The sequence below is a fragment of the Aphelocoma coerulescens genome, chromosome 4 (assembly GCF_041296385.1).
Source record: "Aphelocoma coerulescens isolate FSJ_1873_10779 chromosome 4, UR_Acoe_1.0, whole genome shotgun sequence".
NCBI lineage: Eukaryota > Metazoa > Chordata > Aves > Passeriformes > Corvidae > Aphelocoma > Aphelocoma coerulescens.
In genome coordinates this window covers 939,308-961,428 of record NC_091017.1, presented here as the reverse complement: position 1 = coordinate 961,428, position 22,121 = coordinate 939,308, and the positions used below count along the sequence as shown (strand labels likewise).

Genomic DNA, 22,121 nt, shown 5'->3' with positions numbered 1-22,121 from the left:
ACTGGGAAGAAAAGTTCTCCCTCGTGTATGTTTGAGCGAGGAGGTGTGTACGACGGACGAGTAAGGCAGCAGTATCTACGCTCGGAACACCCTTTTCCCGGGAACACCGAGGCTCATCCCGCGGGCGCGGCAGGAGCGCTCGGCAGCCGCAGCTCCTCAGGCGGGTGAGCAGCACCCCCTCGTGTCCGCGTCTGGTATCGCAGCCCAGGCATAGCGCCCGAGGCTCGCGCCCAGCCGTGGTACACAGTCCAACACCAGAGCCAAAATCTGTCTGTCTGGCCCTGGTCATGCACACCGAGTCAATTCCACCCGACCTATGTAAGTACTTACCTACGAGAAGGTTTTGCTCTCACCTGGAAGCTACTTCTGACATTGCCTGCTCAATGCAGTTCATGTTTCTGCAATAACTTAGGCATAATATTTCATACCTGAAACTGCTTCCATTCCTGCACCTGTTAGAACCTGTGCTCTCTGTACAGACCAGGTCGAGTACAACTTCCAGGTAACAATCCTAAAGACACTCTGCAGCTTTTTAGCTGATCGACCATCCTCTTGTTAGAGACTGGCTCTGTCATTCAGCAGCCTGTGGTTTCGTGTGTGCATTGTAAAAGCTAGGACAACACCGTGCCAGAGGCTGAATCTGCATTACCAATGCATTCAGATTCTTCTCTTGTAAGGACATGTGTACTGGCTAGAATCAAAGTATTGCCCATGGGGCTGAGAATGACAGTTCCAGACAGATCAAATTCCAAATTGGAAGACACACCCTCCAAACAACTGCACAGAGAAGAATCCTTCCAGAATTTCAGCATCTCCTAAACAGCTATTGACTCGTTTATATTGCCTACACAAGCACAGGCAGAGCTCATAGACCAAATAAGACAGTGGTTTGATATTCCACCATGTTCCATGGACCTCTCTTCTCATCTGAGTTTGTTTTTCCAAAGCACTTCTACGCCAGAAAGACATTCAGATGTCCTCAACAATCAAATCAAAGTTTAGCCCCCTTAATTCCCATAAACCTAGCATAGTTTGGTAAATAAGTGAGCCAAGCATGAAAGAGGGTTTGGTCCTTCAAAGTTAGAGACTCGATTGTTTCCTCCAGCACTACTGAAATGCCGCCGCCTCTGCCATCAAGGAGACATATAAATGCCACCCTGAGCTCTAGGACCCTAAGAGTTTGGGCCTTGGATACCTGAATGAGAAGAAAAATGTGATCCATACAATCAGACACTTGGGACAAGGATATGAATGTGATACAGTAAGTGTATAAATGAATCTATTCTCGGTAAAATGTGCTCAACAGCACAATGCTCCAAGGGGTTATTTGATAATGTAAGGGAAAAGCAGCAGTCCGGGGCGACACAGAGCAGGCAGCTGCAGTGTCTGTGGGATGATTTCCAGTGAGAATACTGAGCTGAGTTGAGGAATGTCTGTGTCAGAGGGTGAACTTTCTTAGAGAGGAGTCACAATGGTCCTCTCAACACACCCAGCTCAGGGCAGAACCTCAGTGAGTCAGCCTGATCTGTTCTGCTTTGCACTTTCTCCTTCCCAGTGCCCTCTGGGCTCATGCTTTCAAGAGCAAATTAATAAATAAGTGCCATGGATACTTCTAGATGATTGCTCTACTGTCTTTATAGATCTCTAATGCACAGATATTACATAGTTCTCTCTGTGAACGATTTTTCCAACGCTTCAGGGCTGTTACTTGTCAATATTCACTACATAAACATTTTTAGGTCTCAGATGTGGCTGGTTTCACAGCTTCCCAGCAGTCTGATGGATCAGTGGAGGGATTTGTGCTCAGCAGCACACAATGCAGAGCTGTGTGCCCTGCAGAGCCAGGGCACACGATGTGAAGAATGCCTGCACTGGGCAGGGGTTGTGATGCAGGAGCGTGGGCTGCTCAGGCACACTCAGGCCACTGCCAGCATTCTGCAGTGCCCACCAGCCTCTGATCCCCTGCTCCACGGTCAGAGCTAAAACAAGAGAGAGCTGTTTATCACTCTTTTATTGCACTAATTTTTACAAATGTAAGGATCACTGAAACTCATTTCGGTGTGTTTTGCTGCAGGGACAAACTGTCCTCTTGTCTGTAGAGAAGAAGATTTGATGCGTAACACTTTTCAAATTGAAATCTCACATAACCTAAATGGAAGTATCAGAAAAAATGACAGGTTATTTTGCAAGGCTGTCCCAACTGTAGCAGATGAGTCTGCCTTCCCAGGAATGATGGTAACAATTTCAGTTCAGGATTAAGATCTGAATCTTCCCCAGAACTCTAGGAAGTGACTGTTCAATTGAGGGGAGTTCTGGACAGACACTTTTTAAAGAAATAGAAAATAGGAGACAGTTCACATGATGACTCAACTGCCTTAAGAAAGAATTAAAGAAAAGTCATTGTAAATGGGAAAAGGGAGTCAGGGGCTACAGTCACATGGCCTCAACTGGTCATTTCAGAGGAGAGACTGAGAGTAAAAGGATCCTGTAAGGCATTGGTGCATTGGCATCTGTTTGTTGTGTGGGGATTGGGAGGGTCTTGATAGTGGCTGTCAAATGGGAGACCAAGGATTTTGTATCTTGAAGACACAATAATCCAGATATATAGCATGACTTATAGAAAAAAAATTGGGGAAATGATGTTTTATGGACTTAAGAAAAGTCTACATCTGAAAACCTTGAGTGTGGCTGAGTCACAGTTTCTAAGTGCTGTGCAAAGTGGCTGGGTGTGATGAGGCGGTGATTTTACTCCTGGCTGAGCTCTAATGGGAGTGACAAGCTGTATTACTGTAGCTCTTTGGGACAGGGCAGTTCCCTCTGGTCCTGCCCTCTATGATATTTTGTAGCTGCAGGCAGTAAAAGTCCTTGTGTGCCTCTATGAAATCCTGTAATATTAAATGGGTGACTTCATGGGTGTGGATAAGCAATAACAGCCACGAGGCATGACTAAAGGTGTTTCAGATGCTCAGGTCAGACCTGCCCATCCAGCACTGGCCCATGAGGACAGCAACAGTGAGACCTGCAAGCTGCTTTCCATGCAGGCAAAGGTCAGTACTTGGTAAGTTCCAATTCTTGATGTGATATTTAAAACCATAGCCTTCAGTAACTGTGTTCCTGCCAACTTCAGCTCCGCTTCTTTTCTATTCCTTAGAAACTCGTGGCCCTCAAACCGACCAAATGGTGTGTGTGAGGGATTATGGCCCATGACAGTGCATGAGCCTTTGTGTGCACTGCGAATTTCATTATCTGTGCTAGTCATCTCTTACCCAGTTTCTGGTTTCTGTGCTTATCAGTTGTGGCTCCAGAACATGTCCTGGCACACAAGTATTGCTGTTGGCACCTGGGTGTGATGACAGAAAATAATCTTGCTAAGGAGTGGGAGGCCCTTTGCAGGTTAAATGCAGGTTTTAATTTCTTCATTTGTTGCTATGATCATGCCACCCCTCTGGTAGCATTTGTAATCAGAAGGAAAGAATTGATCACTTGTGTTTTAAGTTAAATCCAGGTCTTGTCAGATGAGGCTCTCCTTTCGCATTAGAGTAGCTGGCTCAGAAAATCACAGAGGAATTTTCTGTGTTTGATGTTAATGAGCTGTCTAGAAACAGGTGTTTGCAAACAGGATTAGGGATTTTCCTTCTTGCTATAAAACAATGGAATATTTTGTGTTTATCAAAGTCCTTCCACTGAAGTGCAGCATGTGTGTGTGATGCTGCCATGGCAGCCTGCTTATTGTGATTGTCTACTACAAAAATAGAACAGGAATCTCTGTTTTTCCCGTTAGAGGTTCTCTCCTATCTTTAACAGTATGTTTGTTAAAGATTTGAGGCCAAGTTATGAAGTAGCTCAACTCCAACTTCCAATTACTTATTAACCTAAAATTACTTAGTTATTAATCATGCAAGGAGCAGAAGTGTAATATAGTCTGTAAAGACTCCAGGATCATCACATTCCCTGCCTGTTCTAAAGGAATTATCGTTGCCTTTTCACTCAAGAGGTGAAATAGTATTACCAAGTTGTGACTTGTCTATAGATTTCCAGGGCATGCAAACTATGTTGATTATGAAAGATGAAAAAATAATTGTCTCAGTGCATTGATTATTTAAGTTCTATGAAAGGCATCAAAGCCTTCTGTTTCTTGGAGTTGACAGTAAAGTAGTTCCTGCTCAGTGCCCCTGAAGACCTGTTTCCCCTCCCCATACCTGTTCCTGGCCTGCACTGGCCAGTCCTTTCCAAGTATTCACCAGTTAATTATGTGTGACTCAGATGAGATCAAAACATGCCCATTGGTAGGAACAGTTCAAGGGTGAGAGAGAAAACTAGAAACAAACCAGAGCCACATTGACCAGGCCAAGGTAAGGACCAACACACCTGGTTTTACTGGAAATGGGAATTATAGTATTTTATTACAATTAGAGGTTTCATTCCTTTATTGTATTAATTTCTTACTGAGACATCTTTGCATGAATCTAAGTACTTTAAGCATTGGGTTCTTGAAACTCAGTTGTAAATTTAAAAAAAAAAAAAAAAGCCATCCCTAGAAACTTGAGGTTTTGGTTTTGTTTGCTTTTTAAGTTGAAAAGTTTGGGGTCAGGGTGAAGCCTGATTTATCCTTGGGGGGATAGGAAGGGCCAATGTCACATTACCCCACTGTAAGCCAATAGTGTGGTCTTCAGTCATAAAAATACTTGGGTACATCATGGTGCCCAACAACCTCACTGTGTGAGTGTCCAGCAGGGTGGCAGACTTGTCAGAAAGAGATAATTGACATTATCTTCGGTTAGAGACTTGAAGGGGTCAGGCTGCTATTGCCCTCTGCTCCAGCTCTCTGATCCCAGAGCATCAGGCAGAGTGCCCAAATATCTGAAGCTGGGACAGGAAAAATCAAACCTCTGGTTTTACAGCAAGTGGGAAGCTGTGTGGATTTGTGCTAAACTGTCACACCTGAGATGGAGCAACTCCAGAGACTGAGCTTGGCATGAAGCTCTAAGCCCCAGCACAGAGCTTCTATGCTATTGTGAACTGATTAAAAATCCTTGCATGTTGCTTCCCCCCTGTTTTGAGCAATTCTCAATGTTGTAAATGCCAATTAAATCCTTGTGTCAATATTTTCAAGGTGCAAAGGCAGGAAATGCAACACAAACTTTAATCCCAAATACCAGGCTTACTGTGGTGTGTGTTTGGCAGTGTGTCCGTCTCTGGAGAGAAGTATATCCTCTGGTATATTCTCCTATAGAGGAGGATAGGATGTGATCAGGAATCACATATTTGAGTATTTGGGTCTGTTCTGCCTCTCCCTAATATCAAATTATATAAAGCAAAAGTAATTTGATATAAATCAGTGCAATAAGATGGGTATGAAGGCAAATTGAGGTTTGGCATTTTTCATGCTCTTCTCTCTGGCCCAGTAAGTTCATGCTTTGGGGTTGATCTGGTGAATTAATTATTAGCTGGAAACAGATGGGCAAACAGTAGGAACTGGGAAGGTGTGTCTTGGTTCAATTCTTTTTTCTAGCTTAAGCATCTGCTTATGCAATTTACTGCTGAGCAATTAAAGTAAGAGGCAATGCTTTCCCTCTTACAGACACAACTTTTGCTCAGTAATATTCATAAGGGTATTATACAGCTCAGCAAAAATAACTGTGTGGGGTTAAGTGGTCAAGCAGTGCTGTCACAATTTGTCATAATGTTCTAAATCCATGTATCTACACTGAGGCATGATCTGATGGATTGTTCCAGTTATTCCCCCAAACATTGAAGATGGGCATGTATCTGAGGGAAAGCATACTTTATCCAATGGATTAGAAAACAAAAGAGGTTAAAGCCTAACAGTGCTTTGGGCACAGGATGTTTCACGGTGTGTCACCAGATGATGCCAGGGAGTCGGCAGGTTGCCTCCCCTTGTAAAGTTAGTGATTAAAGTGTTAACCGGAGCCTCCTGGAGGTGGAACCGTGACTAAGGGCGGGCTCCTGTCAGCGCTTGGAGAAAGGAAAGTGGTAGGTAAATATTCCCGACGTGCACCGAGGTGCGGGGAGTGTCCTGGGCTTCCAGCATTCCTAGTTTGTTAGGCAAAACAGTAATTAACAGCTCTGTGGGTCCCATGCAGCAGCAGAGGTAGCTGTCCGCCAGGGCCATGCTGCCATGCCTCTTCCAGGGCTCAGGGAAAGGTATGTGAAACTCGTCCTGCGCTTCTCCTGCCCGGATCGCACGCCCGGGTAAGTGCAAAGGAAGGCTGGAGCTGTGCTGCTCGCTGTGTAAGCTGCGATGTCGGGGGAAGCAAGGTCCTTCGCAGCGACCCGGAACTCCAGTCACACTCCTCTGGAGTCATTTGGGTGCTGGAGGGAAGGAGAAATGCTTGCTCAGAAATGCTTGTTAGAAGTTCCTGAAGGGTTTGCGTGAGTCAGTTGTGATTAAAACGGGCGGGTAACAGGTAGTGCTGCTCGTCGGCGTGCCCGCGGCCACGAGCCCGCAGTGCCCTTCATTCGGTACGGGTGTGATTTAGAAGTGACATCGGTGACCTTGTGCGCTCTTTTCGGCGGCTAAAAACGGCCTGTGCCGCTCGGCTGCAAGCGGAAAGTAACTTCTCCTGAAATGGGGTAACAGAGTGTTTGAGAGTGATGTGTGCGAGCGCCGCTCTAGCAATGCCTGAGGGGAGGGAGCGTGTGCATCTATCTGCCTTGTGACTGGGAAAGTTAAGGGGCCATATTCACGTAAAGCAACTTAGTGCTGTTTTTGTCAAATCCCGTTCCGAGCCTGCCTGAGCAGAGGGCTTATGCTGTGATTTGTACTCAAGTAGTGCTGTTAATGCGCTGTACTGAACAGCTGATTTTTAAAATAAAGTGTGAAGAAATCTGAAAGCCCAAGAAAAAACCAAAGCCCTTGTTTTTAGCGGGGAAAACACAGTTGTTCAAAGTAAGTACTTTGTTTTAATTATCACCTTTTTCTGTGGTGGTAGGGACATCTACCTTAAAAAGGAAACCAAAGGAAGGAACATGAAGTCCCATAACTAGAGTATGTGACTAGTAAAATTATTCTGCTGACACTGAGTTTATCTATCTGAACAAGTCTTAAATTCATCTTTATAGAAACCAATCACGATCCAAATATTTGCTGAATACCAGACACTTGTGAGTTTAGAAGATGGCTCAGCTGGATATGGTGTTGTGCCTATGGTGCAGAGCTTTGTGCTGTACAAAATGTTCCATGTGTGTGTAGTTGATAGCTGAGTTAACAGCTCAACTTTGTGGTTTCTATAAAAGAAATGGAAGAGGTTTGCCCTATCCTGACTTCCTGTGGTTTTGGAAGGGCTTTCGGAAGCACTGGGTCAAAATACTTAGAGATCTTTGTGGAGGTTTCTGGTTTTAGTTTCTCTAGCACTGGTACGGGCTCCCTGTAGCATACTGCGCTCCGCGGGCCCTGTCTTAATATATGGATGCACCAAAAGCACATCCAGGCTGTTACACAAATTGAGGTGCTGCCTTGCTGCTCGTGCTTGGCTCATTTCTGGATCTTGGGTGCCCCTCTCCTTCCAGTTCTCCCCTGCAGCTGCCTTTTTTTATCCTTGTGTAAAAATCCGTGTAGCCATTTGCTCTTAACTTCTGCTTTGTCATTCCTGCACTCCACTGTCCCTGGTCAGTCCCCTTAAGCAAATGACTTAAATATCACTGCACTGAATAAAAGATAGCAAGTCCTCTTATCTGCCTCTGCACTGAGACTTGGACTTTTTTTTTTGGGAAAAAACCCCACATTTCAGGTAAGATATGAATCTTACAGACAAGTACAGCTCATTACCTTTGTGAGATTTGTACTGTGCACTGATGTGTCGATGCTCTAGCATCTTTGAAATGTGCAGTGGTCTGTTTTCCCTTTGCTTTTCCTAGATTCCTCCAGTAGTTGCAGTGCACATCTAGAGATGCTCAGTTTGCAGCTGCCCCAGTTTTCATTTCTCCCTGACTTTCCCTTTGCTTTCCTTTCTGTCTTTCACTACATATTTCAGGCTTCAGTCTTCCTTCAAGCATTAGGTTTCTACTTGATTAAGTCTCAGGCCAGCAGTTTAGTCCTGCCAAGATCCCACTTTCTGGGTGTAACCTATCTGAAAAAATTCTGCACTTCTAGTCCAGTTTAACATAATGGTGAAGACACCTGTGTGATACCAAGTAAGTCAGGAGATGGCTTGGAATAAATGACACAGGCATATGTATGGTTGGAGTAGCTGGAAAATTAGCATGGTTTGGTTAGTTCAAACCAAAGGGAACAATGGAAATGCATTTCACTTCTGTTTGCTTCCTCAAAAGGACCACAGGGAAGTGACATGGAAAGCAGCAAGATAGCAGGAGGTGATGGAAAATCTAACAGCTTTGTGGATTTAAGGAGCGGCCGTGCAAATATCCTGACATCTGTTGTGTCAGGTAATGGTGCTGGGCAAGTCACTGCGTGGTGGCAACCCACAGGTTTAGGGCTTGGCTAAAAATAGGGGCTGTGAGAGGTGTGCAGCCGGGATGTGCCCATGGGAAGAGTCCAGGGAGAAGACGTTCATCTCGGTGGTGTGGAAGTGTTTGGTACAAGGCTGATAAGCAGAGCAGGTCACATAACTGAGGGAGACGTAGTGAGAGCTGTGCTTCTGCGCCAGCCATAGGAGAGAAGGCTTTGTCCTGGATACTGGGGCAGTGAGGGAGAGAAAGAGAAAGGGGTGGGTGAAGAATTATCCCCATCACCACCTACTCTTCCAGTTAGCTTTATTTTCAGCATTTTAATGGCACCTGGCTGATTTAAAATCTGTTCAATGTGTTTAAGGCAAATAATTTACTAGGAGCCATCCACCGTGTAGCAAAACACAGTGTTCATCTCTTTTTTGTGTGTGTAAAGGTCACTTCTCTCCATATGCAGAGATCAGCTTTTTCTTTCAGATGAATCATTTTAAGGCCAAATTCTATAGAAAAGAGTCCAGCCACAAGCAGTGAAGTGGTGCTGGAGCTTTCCAGTGTTGCCACTCTACAGTTAATAGAAGTGCCTTGGCAATCCACTGCTCTTAACATCTTGTTTCCTGACAGGTGGGAGGAAGCTGAAGTGTATATTCAATTTTTCAGGTGCCAAAGTGCATAAACTCCTCTGCATCTTGTAAAATTGGTTTGAAATTACACTGATACAGGCAGCTGCTTCACTTAGAGGTCTTAAGCAAATCACATAAAATCAGATTTCAAGGCGTGACCAGTGGTTACTGAAGTCATTTCAGAGGCAAAAACCCAGCAGTGGTGTACAGCAGTGTACTCCTCACACACAAACTCATGTCTGTACAGAAGTCCCTGGGCTTGTTTGGCTTTCAGGTATGTTTTTGTCTTGATGGATGTCACCCAAAGGACAAAGGGAGTGCTGCTTCTTTCAGCGAGCTCCTGAGAGAGCCCTGCTAGAAACCGCAGCTGCTCAGGTAAAGCTCATTTTGGTAGTGCACTCTGGGTTTAGGGGTTGTGAAATAACTTGCTGTGTATTTTGTCGGGTGAAGATAATGGTTTTTATATGCAAAACTTCTCATTTGTCCACATATGTTGTTTTTTAGAAGCTATTTATCTATGATTATGGAAAATTGGTGACATCTAAAAAAGCAGCTCAGTAGTGCAATACACAGAGGTGAGGTGTTTACTCTTTGCCCGTCCATGATCTGTTCGAAGTTGAATGTTTCCTAAATTGGTTTTTGGAAGGCTGCTAGTCATTGGGACTATAGAGAACCAACTGCTTTGCAGATATCTTTGACCAGGCCCTGTCCAATGCAGTCTGAAATCAGATTCAAGTCAGTCCTCTGGCATAAGGGACAATGGACATTGAGTGCTGTCAGCCAAATTCCTTTGCCTTCATGCCCAAATAAAAGAAATGGAAGTGGAATGATCAGCTTCCAGGGCAGTCTTTGGAGATGTTGCTGCTTGTCATGGGATTCTTTGAGGGTTTTTTCACTGCCATGTGTGATGCCACTTGTTCAGTTAACTCTCTTCAGTCTGCCTTTTCTTCTAGTACCTGAGGGTGAAGGAAAGAGCCTAGACTACATAATTAAGCTTACTGAGGAGTGCGCTGTTGGAGTCTTGTGGGTCTGGCTCGTTGCCTACATAATAGGCTCAAATCCCAGTGTGGAAATCTGTAAATTGTATTACTACGTTCCTGAAATTACAGTCTTGTTCTCTCTTAGCTATTCCACCTTCTTTCTTGGGGTGCTGCAGGACACTGCTAATCATCAACACTCCTTCCCTTGCCTAGTTTTAGGAATCTGGATGCGGGTGGTTTGCTGAGTCACGGTGTGTTCCGGTGACCCGGGGTAATGCTCTATCCATAGTGGACAAAGGGATCCTGACCAGTACATGGGCTGCTGTCTCAGACTGCTAACAACTCAAGCATAATCCTGGAGTTGAAGTAGTCCTAAAACTGCTTGAGAAAGTCCTGGTAGATGTAGTACTTGGGATTTAAGGTACTGTTATATACTGGATGGGAATGGTTTACAGCTTTTTTTATTAGGAGTGGGAAATATTTGGATATTAAGGCCAAGTATGAAGTAGTCAAAATATGGTGTAGTGAGCCATCAGCTTGAGTGTCCCAGCCTGTTTCCCTTGGCCAGCTAAAGCTTTGTTGCTTGATTACTATTCCATCTTTTGTAGTAACAGCAGTGGATATATTCACTTTTTTTAACTTTTTGTTTAGATTCATCTCTTCTGAGTAAATGAAGAAAGTGACTATGAAGGCGCAGCATCTGCCTTCTGTTTTCATCAATGAAGAGAAGTTCATAACCAGGTGAATTATTAAAAACCTAAATATTTAATGACTTTGCTGCTTTCTTTCAAACTATTCCACATTTATTCCTTGACAGGGGATCCTGTAGAGAACTGAGCCTGTAGCAGCAGCAATCCCTACCACTTACTTTAACCTGTTTCCAGAAAAGAGTTGGCCTCTACATGGAATTAAAAGAACAGAGCATTAAACCTTTGGACCTGTGGTTTTTGTTCATTAAGGAGAACAGCCCATCTAGAGGATTCTGAAATAAAATTACAAGTTAGGGAAGAAGACCTTCCTGTCTTGGAAATCTGTTGGAATTGGCCATAAGTTCCAGAGTTGAGCTCTGCTTGTCTGCATCCTGGGGTTTGGCAGCCCCGGATTGCAGGGAATCTGTGCAGAAAGACCTTTGGGCTGCCAGCTCTCTGCTGTGGTCAGAGGAAGTGTCTCTTTCACCTACTTGTAAAAAAGCTTGGAATTGCACTCTAACTGCAGTTTGTAGGATGCTTTTCACAGTTGAGTCTGCCTGGGAGGAATTTTTCCTATTGGTGCCCCAAACTCTGAGCCACCTGGCATTTAGCTCCGTCCCCTTTCTTACAGGATTATTTTTCCCCTGTTGGCAAGAGCACAGGAGCTGGAAGGAGGGCCTCTCTTCTCTCTTCATTTCCATCGCTCTTGGTCTTCCCATGGGAAAGAAACTACCTGTAGAGTCAACCAGGGAGGGGGTACTGGAATTTCTTATGCTGCAGTAGAGATTTGTTCCTGAATCCTGATACTTTGCTGTGTGGCCTGAGCAATGCTGTTTTCTCCCTTTTCAAGGAAGGGTGTCAGGGCCTTGCCCAGAGCACACAGGCAGTAGATGCATCACCCCCTTTCTCTTCAAGAGTTGTTCACTTTACACTGCTGCTAATTTGGAGCTCAGTGCTTTTGTGTTGGAAGTAATTAATGTGTGTGAACTTGGCATGTATTTCTTGGTTTGGAAATGTACCAAGTGAACCAGTGTCTCTGGAGTTTTATTCCCCTATATATTTGCCTGTTCATGTGGTGAAATGTGGATCCCAGTTGAGACCTTTCTGCATGACAGCCATGGTTTAAACTTTCTTTGCCTTGCATAAAGAGAAATAAGTGTTTCAAGAACCACAGACATTCCATATGCACTCAGGCTTGCTTCCAATGCAATTTCCAGACTATCAGCCCTCATCTATACCTTGAATCTGCTGTTACACTACTTCTCTTCCAGTTCTATCCTGTGAATCTTGCTGATGGGGCAAGCTTGCTGTTTGGGAATTGCACAATGGCTGGATCAAAAGGCTGACCAAAGCATGTGGGATGATTTGGCTGGCTGAACTGCTGCGTCTCCAGCATAACTGTCATAAATATTCACGGATTGTGTGTAGGGCTTGGGGGAGGAGAGGGCACAGGTGAGCTCTCCTGTGTTAGTGTTTCCAGAGAGCAGTCTGGGCTCTGTTGTGGTTTACCACTGGGGCACCTGACCTTGCAGTTCCTTTGTATCCTGCTTTTGCTACTGAAGAAAGTGGTGAATCTGCAGTGCATACTATGTTTTTGGGGTGAGTTGTTCTGCCAGTTCGTTGGCTTTGGTTTCCATTAATGGCTGCGTTTGGATGTTGTCACAAAGCTGCTGTGAAAACAGACTTGCAACACAACAGCTGCTGATTTTCCAGCCGCCAAACTCAGCAGAGATGGCATTTGTCTCTAGGTTAGGGCAGCAGGAAGATGTGTTACAGTAAGACTACTCCTGGAACTAGGCTGGTGCACGTATTCCCTTCTGGGGCAAAAAGAAGTAAAATGGTTTTTTTCTTATGTCTCCACTGCGCAAGGACAAACAAGTCAGAATGAGCTGCTGTTAAATCTCTCCCTCAGGGCTTTTCTAATTGCTTGCATGGTTTGTCACTGTTGGTTGCACTAATGCAAGGCTGAAACCTGAAAGATTTACTTACGAAAACTTCTGAGAAAGGCAATGGCAAGTCTTTTTAGACAAGGCAAGAACTGTTGTGAAAATCTTGAGAGCTTTCTCTGAGAAACAGAATCTGCTTCAGAGATGACCCTTACCAGACCACTTACTGCTGTTAGTTATGATTTTATTTGCCTTTGCAGACAACATGGACTAAGAGTAATAGGTGGGCTTCAGAGCGTGACCCAAGTCCTTACATATTCCTAATCCATCTTCAGGGAGCTCACCTTCCCAACTTCCTACTTGGAAAAAACTTGTGAAGTAACAGCTGTCAATAAAATGGTTGCCAAAGGCTGTGAAGTAGAAAGAGACTTGAGTTTGAAGCACCTCTCGAGCAGGATCAGCAGGTCTTCACAACATCTGTCAGACAGAACTGCCTATCTCCTACTTGCCTGTTAATCATGAATTGGATCTGGAGCTTGCCTGTGTATGAGGCCAAGACGTGCTTAATCTTGCTTACCAGTAGCCAGCATGATCAGAACTGCGCTTGTATCTGATTCATATCCAAGTCTATTTGCACTCCTTTTTGGTGGGATGACCTGAATACAGTCCCTCACAGCTCATGAGACACAAAGAACCTGTAATGAGCTATTTCAACGCAATGGAAAGAAGGGGGTTTTGCCATCAGTATTCTGAGGATTTAAGACCAAAGTGAGTTGAAGTAAATGTTGAAAATCCTTGTTTGGAGTCCAGTTGATAAAGCTAGTTAAAAAATATTTTTGTGGAATTGCAGTAATGTAAAGTAAATAATTTACATTTACAGAGAAGTAGCAGGGAATGCAATGAACCTTGAGTTTAGTGGTGCAGCCCTTGTCCTCATGTTACCTGCTAGGTAAAAGCCCAGTTGATCTTTTCCCTTCTCACCATGGGAAAAGGTTCACTAGGCAACAGGATGCTGTCTTGTTTATTAAGTGGAGAGGGGAGGGATAGGTATGCCAGGGAAAGCTTTCCATGTTCATGCTCTGCATGGCCTTCTGCCCCAAGCACAGCATGGACATGTTACCTGCCCTCCTGGCTGTCCCTGGTTCCCTCTCTGGTGTCTGGGCAGCTGGGCCCAGGGGAAGGCCACGTTCCTAGGGCCTGTCGCCATGTTGGGCTGTCAGTTCCTCTGGGGCACTTCTTTGTTTAAAATTGGTGGAGGAGTTGTAATAGTGTTTCTGATGGTACAGGGGTTCTGAATAGCTTCAGCAGCTCTCTGAGGAACGTGTGGTGCAGAGCTTGTAAGTGCTGTGTATTCTCTCTGTGGGCCTGCTGTTCAAGAGCTCACACAAACATGGAAATAACGGGCACTATTTGGAAACAAACTTGGTGTCTTCACACATGATTGCAAGGCAGGACATTAAACCAATGTAATCGTTAGTCCATAAGGAAGAATTTGTACACTTCCATGCAGTTGTTCCCCATGGTTAATTACCTCTGCTGGTGGGAATTGCTTGCTTGAATTACAGTCTGAGTCATCTTTAAGTGGTGTGGTGAAGAGTGTTCCATTCTTGATGACCTTGAAATACATTTCAGTTAATTCTGTCATTGTTCAGCCCTCCTTAGCCTGAGCTGCAGCTGGTTTTTTGTCTCCATGGCTGCTTGCTTCTTGGCAGAGGTTCTCTTCATCTCCTTCCTTTCTCCTCTCAGCAAAGAGTTAGTGCAAAGCTGTTTGGTTTCAAGCAGAGGGAAATAGGAATGTTAGACATCCTGTAGATGTTTGGAAATAAGGAGAGTATCTGAAGCAATATTGAAAGCGAACAGAAGCCATCATGCAGAGAAAATAAAGTGTAGCCTAGTTAAAAGTAACCTGCAATATTGGTCCATGGGGATATTGTTCTGTTTGCTTCCTCCTCATGACTGCTACAGAGGTGCAAAGTACAAGCTATTCTGGGGCAATATTATAAAGGTCATGTGAGACTGACTAATTAATTTCCTCTGGGTTTTTGAAGAAGCAACTTATGAGCAACCCTGTAGTTTGACAAAACTTTACTCTCAGGAAATGATATCTTGGTCATTAATAAACCTATAGAAGGATGCAGTGGGTAGCACAGGTGTTACCCTGCCACATACCACCTGCATTTTACAGAGATGTAAAAAATTATTTTTTCATTTTGATCTTCATTCTAGAGAGCAGCTCAGTTCTCTTCTGAAGAATTACAACTCTTACTATTCAGATCAAGAGAATCTGCAACTGACATATAATCAGGTAAGGATTTAAGGGAGAGAAACTTCACTAATCTGGACATACCAAATTACGCTCTCTTCTCCCCACAGCACTGGACTCCAGCACTTGCTGTGATGTTTTTATAGCATGACATGTTCCATCTAATATTATAAACCAGAACTGGTTTCCTGAACTGAGCAGGTCAGCTGCAGCTTTGGCTGTTTTGGAAATAGCTCAAAACTGAGGTTACATGTTCTCCAAGTAATCTGTTCCAGGGCTGTGTCAGCCTGGATTTCACTGTATTCCTGTTACTTTGAGGGGAAATCAATTAATTAGTTGATTATTTTTACTCAGTTATTATGCAGCACTCACTATTTCGCTGTTTTTCTCCAGCGAGAAGGAAGCACACCATTCATTGAAGGGATCCTCTCGATATTTTGGGGAGTGCGGCATCCTATCCGATTAAAAATTCAGGATGAGAAGCAGATACCCTCTTTTGTAACCCTGAAGTCAACAGAGAACATGGGTTTGTTCCCTAGTAAAAGGTAATGTATGAACTTCCCTAAGGAAGCTAGCATTACAAGATAGCTCATGCTGTGGCTTCAAGGGATATGGCTGGCTGCACTGGATATCCCAGATTCCCCAAAGGCCATGGTGGTTGCTGTACAGCAGAGCCTTTCAACAGCTTCTGCTGGGCAGAAAGGTGTGTGTTTGTAGCAACTGTGTTTGGCCTTCAGGCTGAGGAGCTGGAGGAGGCTGCTCTTTGTCATGGGAACTGACTATTCCTGTACAGGGACTGGGAAATAGATGTATATAAAAATATAGGAAAAGACAAAAAAAAGCCCTACATTTCCATGTACTGGAATATATACCAAATATACTGTACCTGATACTGGAAGCCTCTGAAAGGTCTTATGTTGGTGCACACACTAGAGCATGAAGCCAAAATCTGGTAGGTAAATGCTGAGAGACTGTGTGTCCCATCTTACATTCCCAGGTATGTCAGGTGTGGAACCATTGCTGCTCAGGTGAAGTTCAAGCCAGGGAATGAGTACTGGCTTTGTCTGTGCAAAATTTAGTGTAAAACCCCCTTAAAATGCCCACAGACTAGCTGTTCCAGCTGCTGCCGATGACATTTTATATCCCAGTGTGTTGTGCTCAGCTAATACAGGTACTCAGTGTACTTTGTTTTGAACGCTGTTTCCCCCGCCTTGGTGGGTGAATTTGATGAGCTGAATCTCTTTGAGTCTTGTAATACAGAGGCAGAGCCAATGTTCACCCTGAATGACTCCCTGATAAATTGTGTATTGTGGAGTTTATTCTCCTAATTACTTATTGTCTCAGATTGCATGTGGGAGGGACATGTTGGAACTGGGGATTTAATTCTGCCATCTTTGCAGCTGTGGAGTTCCAGTAAAGTCTTCTTCCCCATCTCTGGCTGTTGAAATTCAGGGATGAAATTTGACAGGAGTAACTAGGAAAGAACCTGAGTTTTAGGCAAATCTGGCTCTCTGTTTACCTTGACCAGATCTGCTGGTGTGGGATGCATGTGGCCTGCAAGGCAGTTCTTAAAAAACTTGTAACTGGTGGAAATCTGTATCCTAAAGTAAACATTAACTCATGATCCCAGAAATGTGGGGCTGCCCTGACATGCTTTAAGGTATGCAGAGCAGCTTGGCTGTCTGATCTTAAATGAACTTGGTAAATGTGTGGAATACAACCAAGATCTTGTTTGGCATGTAAATTGGGGGTAGCTGAATACTTTTGGGAAAATATATATATACACACATGAAATTTATTTTTAATATTGTCCTACAAATTGGTTTGTTCTCAGTCAGAGCAGTAACTGGCTGAAGACTTCCTGCTGAAGAGTTTAGGCAATGAATTATGGAAATACTGACGTGAATATAGTTTTTCTGACAGGCTGGCTGGAACTTCCTGCTCTCATACACAGCTGGTTTGGACAGCACGAGGGGCTGTGTATAATTTAACCTGTGTAACAGACCTGCATTCTGTGACTATTTAAACAACAGTATGTGTGTTTTGTGTGCCTGCCTGGTAGTCTCTGTGTCACTAATCCAGGGTGGTGCTGTGAAATAGATCAGGAATTACTGCAAATTGTTTGTTATGTCCTGGTTGATGCTCAACAGGTTCTAAATTAGATGTGTTAAATTTGGGATCCCTGGTCTTACTTTAATATCACATTTTAGTACCTGATTTTATGATGACTTAAACTAAAATTACCATGCTGAAGTATGTAACTTGAGCAGGGATAGGAATGTATTACATGAACCCTGGCCACAGGATGAACTGAAATCACTGAGTTAATGAGGAGCAGTCAATGATAACTCCCTTTGGTCTTTCAGGGGAATGACTCGCTGGGGAGAATTTGATGACCTCCATCACATTAGCGGGGAGACACTGCAGTCTACTGAGGAACAGCCAGACCTTGAGCAAAGTTAGTGTGGGTGCTCTCATGTTAACAAAAATTTCTGTGTTCTGTGAGGGTGCAAAAGGAATCTCATACATCAGGCCTTCCCTACCAGCAAAGGGAAATCTCTTTCTTCTGTGTAATGTACTGCAAGCTGGGTAAACACCGGCCTAGGGCTGGTTAGGGCCAACATTGCTGTGCAGGTGACTTGGTGAACAGCCAGTGGGAATGGGCTGTGCTTTTATCCAAGAGATCATTCTCAAGGGAACAAAATAGCAAACCACAACCACTGCAATCAACCTATTCTTTATCGTATGCCTATGCCTTGTTTCTTTCCTGCTCCACACCTCCCCCCCGCCCCCCAAATAAATAAAGAATGAAGCCCTTCACCAAGAGCCTCCATCCTCTGGGGGTGCTGGCAGGGAGTGGTGAGCAGCTGCAAATGATGCTGATGTGGTTTTAATTCTGTCCAGGTTATCCATGTTATGAAAGTCGCACGCTGAAGTCCAGGAGTGAGCAGGAGCTTGACTGTGCCACCCTGCCCTGGACCAGCAGTGATGCCACAGCTGTGCGGAAGAGGACCAAGCTCCCCGCGATAACCAGGACAGGAGTAGAAACTCACAGGTTCTCAATCAATGGCCACTTCTACAATCACGAGGTAGGAATTTTTAGGCTTGGCTTTTTCACCTGAGGGACGGGGAACCCTCTCCAGTGAGTTTTGCCTCATGCTCACACCCTTGTGCGCTTGTTCTTGTTCCCAGACATCAGTTTTCACTCCGGCTTTTGGATCAGAAACCAAAATAAGAATCAATAGCCAGATGAGAACCAGACAAGTGATAGAACAGTTGCTTCGTAAATTTAAGGTAAGTCTGCTGGCAGGAGGAGGTGTGGCCATGTTCTGGAAATGTTCGTTCCGCTGTGCACTGCAGCACTGCGGGAAAGATGGGGAGTAACTGGGCAAGGATAGTGTGTGGAGTGGAGTGGAGAGAACCCCACATGGGCGATTTTAAATGCGTGGGTTGGGTTTATTTTACCTATGTTCCATGGCTCTCAGAGGCCAGAAAAGTAACACTGGGTGCGTGGTGTGCGGCGAACGGAGAACTGCAGAACGCTTCTCTCAACTCCCGCTCAGGAGCGCGAACGCTGCCGCCCTTCCAGCATTCCCACGGCAGGCAAAGGCTGCTTCATTGTCCCTGGCCGTGCTGCCCTCCCGCGGACAGCCCCAGGAACTGCGGCTTGCGTAAAACGACCGCGAACTAGAACGAGTGTCTGGGACGTTTCCTCTTAGAGCCAGGCATACGGAAAGATGCAGAAAGTTAGGGTTAAAAGTACTGCTCCAGGTCAATGCCATACTGTCTGAAACTACTTTTTTTTTTTTTTTTTTTCCCCTTGGAATCTCCTTGGAACCATCTCCTGCCACCAACATTATATGTGGTCACAAGTAGCTTTCCTCTCACTGCTGTGTATTTCTCAAATATCTTGATATTGCATGGCTGCTTAGTGTATAATTTATACGTTAATGGTCTTAAACTTCCCATTTAACTTGCCTAGAGACTTCACTGTTGCAGAATTACTTCATGTAGTTAGTAAGACTTGGGAGTGTCTTGGAAGGAAAACTTAACTTCTAGGAGTAATAAGGAATGGAATTACAGAGTAGGGTGTAAAGTTGTAGGGAATAAGTTGCAAAGTAAGTGTTCAAAAGTCTGCTGTTTTCTGAATGTGGCTCAGGCACGAGGGTAGGTCATAGGGGTTTCCCCCAATGGCAACATGAATAGCAGATCTGCATGTGATGGGAGAAGTAAGCTATATGAAGTAGTTAAGGATGCTGCCAGGAAACCAGGCAGGAAAGATCTGGGGTTACAGTGTGTTACTGGTTTGGGCAGAGTGGGAACGTAAGGGTTAGGGCTGGCACAGGGACAGTGACCATGGCAGCACAGCTCAGATCCAGCATCTTTTAACTCTTCTACAGACAGGATCTCTGTAACAGACTTTGATCCAAATCCCTGAGCTGAGACACACAGGGAAGATGTGCTGAGAGGGAAATGCTGGGGAGGTCTGTGAGTCTGAATGGACTTTCTGTTGTTTCACAGATAGAAAACAGCCCCCATGAATTTGCACTTTATGTTATCCATGCATCCGGAGGTAAGCCAGCCACTGCTGCCTGATCACTTCATCTCTGATCATCCTCTATGTGTGTGTGGAATGTGTCCCTTGGAGTCACAGGACTCATCCCAGGCCTTTGTCCTCGTTTGGGCTCTCTGTGTGTGGTGTGGCATTTTGCCTTCTCCAGGGACCCTTCAGAGATGTCTCCTCTGGAGAGGAAAAGCGGAATAATTGTGTTGTGAGCCCTTTCAGCTGACAGCTTTGGATTGCATATGCTGAGTTCAAAGTACTTATTGTTCAGTGGAGAAAGGTTACTTCCATAGCAGTTTACTCTTGCTTTTTCAGGAAAAGGGAGATTTGATCTTTATTAATGGGAACACCTGAGAGAATAGGAGGGAAATGAGGGGGAAGGTACCTTTAATGGGACAATATTAGGGACCTGTTAGGTATATGGTAATTGCACTTGAGTCGATATGGGATCTGTGTCAGGAAAAAAGGCTCATGACTGCAGGAGGTAGATAGAGCCCCTGTGGGGTGTTCCATGTTTCATGACATTGCTTACAAATTCCAGAAAAGAAGCAACTGAGAAGTGGAGATGTTCCCTTGCTGCACAGGCTGCTGCAGGGGCCTTCTGAGAATATTGCCAAGTTCTTTCTCATGGATGGAGATGTGGAGGAGATCAGCAGTGATGTACGTATATCCTCATTTCTTATAGTCCATGGACTTTTTCTCAGTGACCATAGTTAGTAGTGCCTTTCTTGTCTTCTCCCTGTTAGGTTGCTCAGTACATTTCATTTCATCTTCCCTTTTTGGAATCGATTCTGCACAGAATAAATGAAGAGGAGGAGCAGGAGATTCAACAGACAATGGCACGGTAAACAGACATAAAATGAGGTGTGTCAGAGTCCAGGGGAATCTGTACAATTGTGGCCTGGCTCATGAGGAGAACATATGGATGTAGCAGAGTGCAAGTAGAACGCTGTGATGGGAAGGCTGAAGGGATTGGAAGGGTTTATAATCCTTTCCCTATCCTGTTGTTCTTAAAGATTCCAGGATTAATACTGATTACACACAGAGTGGGGTCTTCAGAAAATTTGAACCCTCAGGGTAACTTCTGTTTATTTTGTTTGCTGTTTGCTTTCTGAGCCTTTGACTGGTCACTCAGCTTGTACTTGCTGCCGTGTATTCCCTTGGAAAGGATAAATGCAGTACACACATGCTACTATTTAGGTTCTGTAGCGTTTAAGCCACATCAGTGCCAGATGTCCCTTCAAAACTTGAGGTGAATGACAGGAATCCCCCTGGCAGTAGCTCAAAACACCCCACAGATACAAGCCAGAGGGGCTCCCATATTTGTGAGCATCTGAGTCCTGAGTCCAACAGCACCGAGAGGCTAGAGCAGCCATAGATCTGTGACTGGATGATGGGCTGATAATCATGTTGAATCAAAGTGTCCGGGAAATGTTTAGAAAATAATAAATTCATCTGTGTTGGGAAAGTTTTCACTGCCATTTGACCAGCTCATTGGAATTTGGGTTGAAAGTTTGCAGAGGTTATTTAAATGCATTCTCCCTCTCAGGTACCTAAGAGAGAAGAGCCTGATACGGCAACACCTTGGCAGTCGGACTGTTAAAAAAACAGAGACTACGGTATGATGGGATGGTCCCTCGGGAATGCCTGGGCTGCTGAAGGGCAGTCCTTGCTGCTGCTTTCTGTGGGCTGGGACTGAGGAGTGCTTCAGCCCCAGAGTGCGCAAAGCGGGGAGGTCTCTCCTCACCATTAAACAACTGCAACTGCCCCCACTCATGCAGCTCTGGGGTGCAGGCTGGAACCACCTAAGGAGATGCACTACATCCCCCAAACAACAGGTGCTGAATCTGACCTGGAACTTGGGGAAAAAAATCCCTGAAAAGCCCAAGGCTTTAAACCCTGCTGGTGTGTGACCTGGTACCAAGAGGCTGACGTAGAAAAATATTGCAATAACCACTGTGTTGATAGAAAATATGCAATATGTATTAGAGAAATACTGAATTATAATAGCAGAAAGCTTTTCAGTAGAGCCAAGTGGCAGAAGATATTTATGTATTTAAGACTGCAGGTAGAATTTTCACTTAAGTTATAAAATATCCATGCAAGATGCCTGAAATCCACTGGCTTCAGGCTGGTGGATGCTGAAACTGCCTAAACTTTGAGCTACTGTTAGAAAAACATAACTGGAAACCTGCCCACTTAGGAGCTGTGCAGCTCTTTGCAATGACAGGGAATTTATCCCTGAAATACCTAATGAACTGCAAAGTAAGAACTCTGACTAAACACACTAGACACTGTTGGGTCCTGAAAGGCATCTCAGTGGTTTTTGTAGTTGGAATAAATGGTTGTCTTCCTGCCTATGTTTTCTGTTTGAAAGGGAATTGAGAAGTGCTTAGTGAGAGGCTGCATGTCACAGCCACGGAGGGTTGGGCTCGTGGCCTCCCCATGGATGCAATTTAGGTCCAGCCCAGCCCCACGCCCGGTGCAGCAGCCAGCTGTCAGGTCCTGTCTGGCTGAGTTGTGTTGAATATTAGAGCTCGAATTACGGAGATGTAAATAAAATAAATCTGTGCACAGTTAACTGTCCTCCTGCAGTAATTTGTTGTTTTTACTTTGTGACTTACTTCAGCTGCCTTTGTCTTACGCGGGTAACAAATACTTGTGAGGGAGGAAAGGAATGTGCAGAACATGT

General features: G+C 44.6%; 1 protein-coding gene across 8 annotated transcripts; it reads left to right on the top strand.

The window, feature by feature from the left end:
* Positions 1–5,970: 5,970 nt before the first annotated feature.
* RASSF6 (Ras association domain family member 6) lies at positions 5,971–22,015 on the top strand. Of its 8 annotated transcripts, none has more exons than XM_069012342.1 (12): positions 6,001–6,213; positions 8,293–8,406; positions 10,679–10,768; positions 14,829–14,907; positions 15,259–15,410; positions 17,232–17,323; positions 17,770–17,954; positions 18,058–18,159; positions 19,387–19,438; positions 19,971–20,089; positions 20,176–20,273; positions 20,979–22,015. In XM_069012342.1, exons 3-12 carry the CDS (start codon positions 10,698–10,700, stop codon positions 21,052–21,054), a joined length of 1,026 nt encoding a protein of 341 aa, XP_068868443.1. In that variant the 5' UTR covers positions 6,001–6,213; positions 8,293–8,406; positions 10,679–10,697; the 3' UTR covers positions 21,055–22,015. The 8 variants fall into 8 exon arrangements, with proteins under 8 accessions (XP_068868446.1, XP_068868443.1, XP_068868445.1 ...); XM_069012343.1 differs by lacking the exon at positions 6,001–6,213 and adding an exon at positions 6,839–6,910; XM_069012345.1 differs by lacking the exons at positions 6,001–6,213; positions 8,293–8,406 and adding an exon at positions 5,971–5,994.
* The last annotated feature ends 106 nt before the right edge of the window (positions 22,016–22,121 follow it).

What these genes read in the sequence shown, in the direction of transcription:
- RASSF6 (XM_069012340.1), top strand. Translation starts at nt 6,140, where the DNA reads ATGCCTCTTCCAGGGCTCAGGGAAAGGTATGTGAAACTCGTCCTGCGC. An exon ending in TGCCCGGATCGCACGCCCGG is followed by an intron (nt 6,214 to 14,828) that starts GTAAGTGCAAAG and finishes TCTTCATTCTAG; the next exon opens with AGAGCAGCTCAGTTCTCTTC. An exon ending in TGGAGGAGATCAGCAGTGAT is followed by an intron (nt 20,090 to 20,175) that starts GTACGTATATCC and finishes TCTCCCTGTTAG; the next exon opens with GTTGCTCAGTACATTTCATT.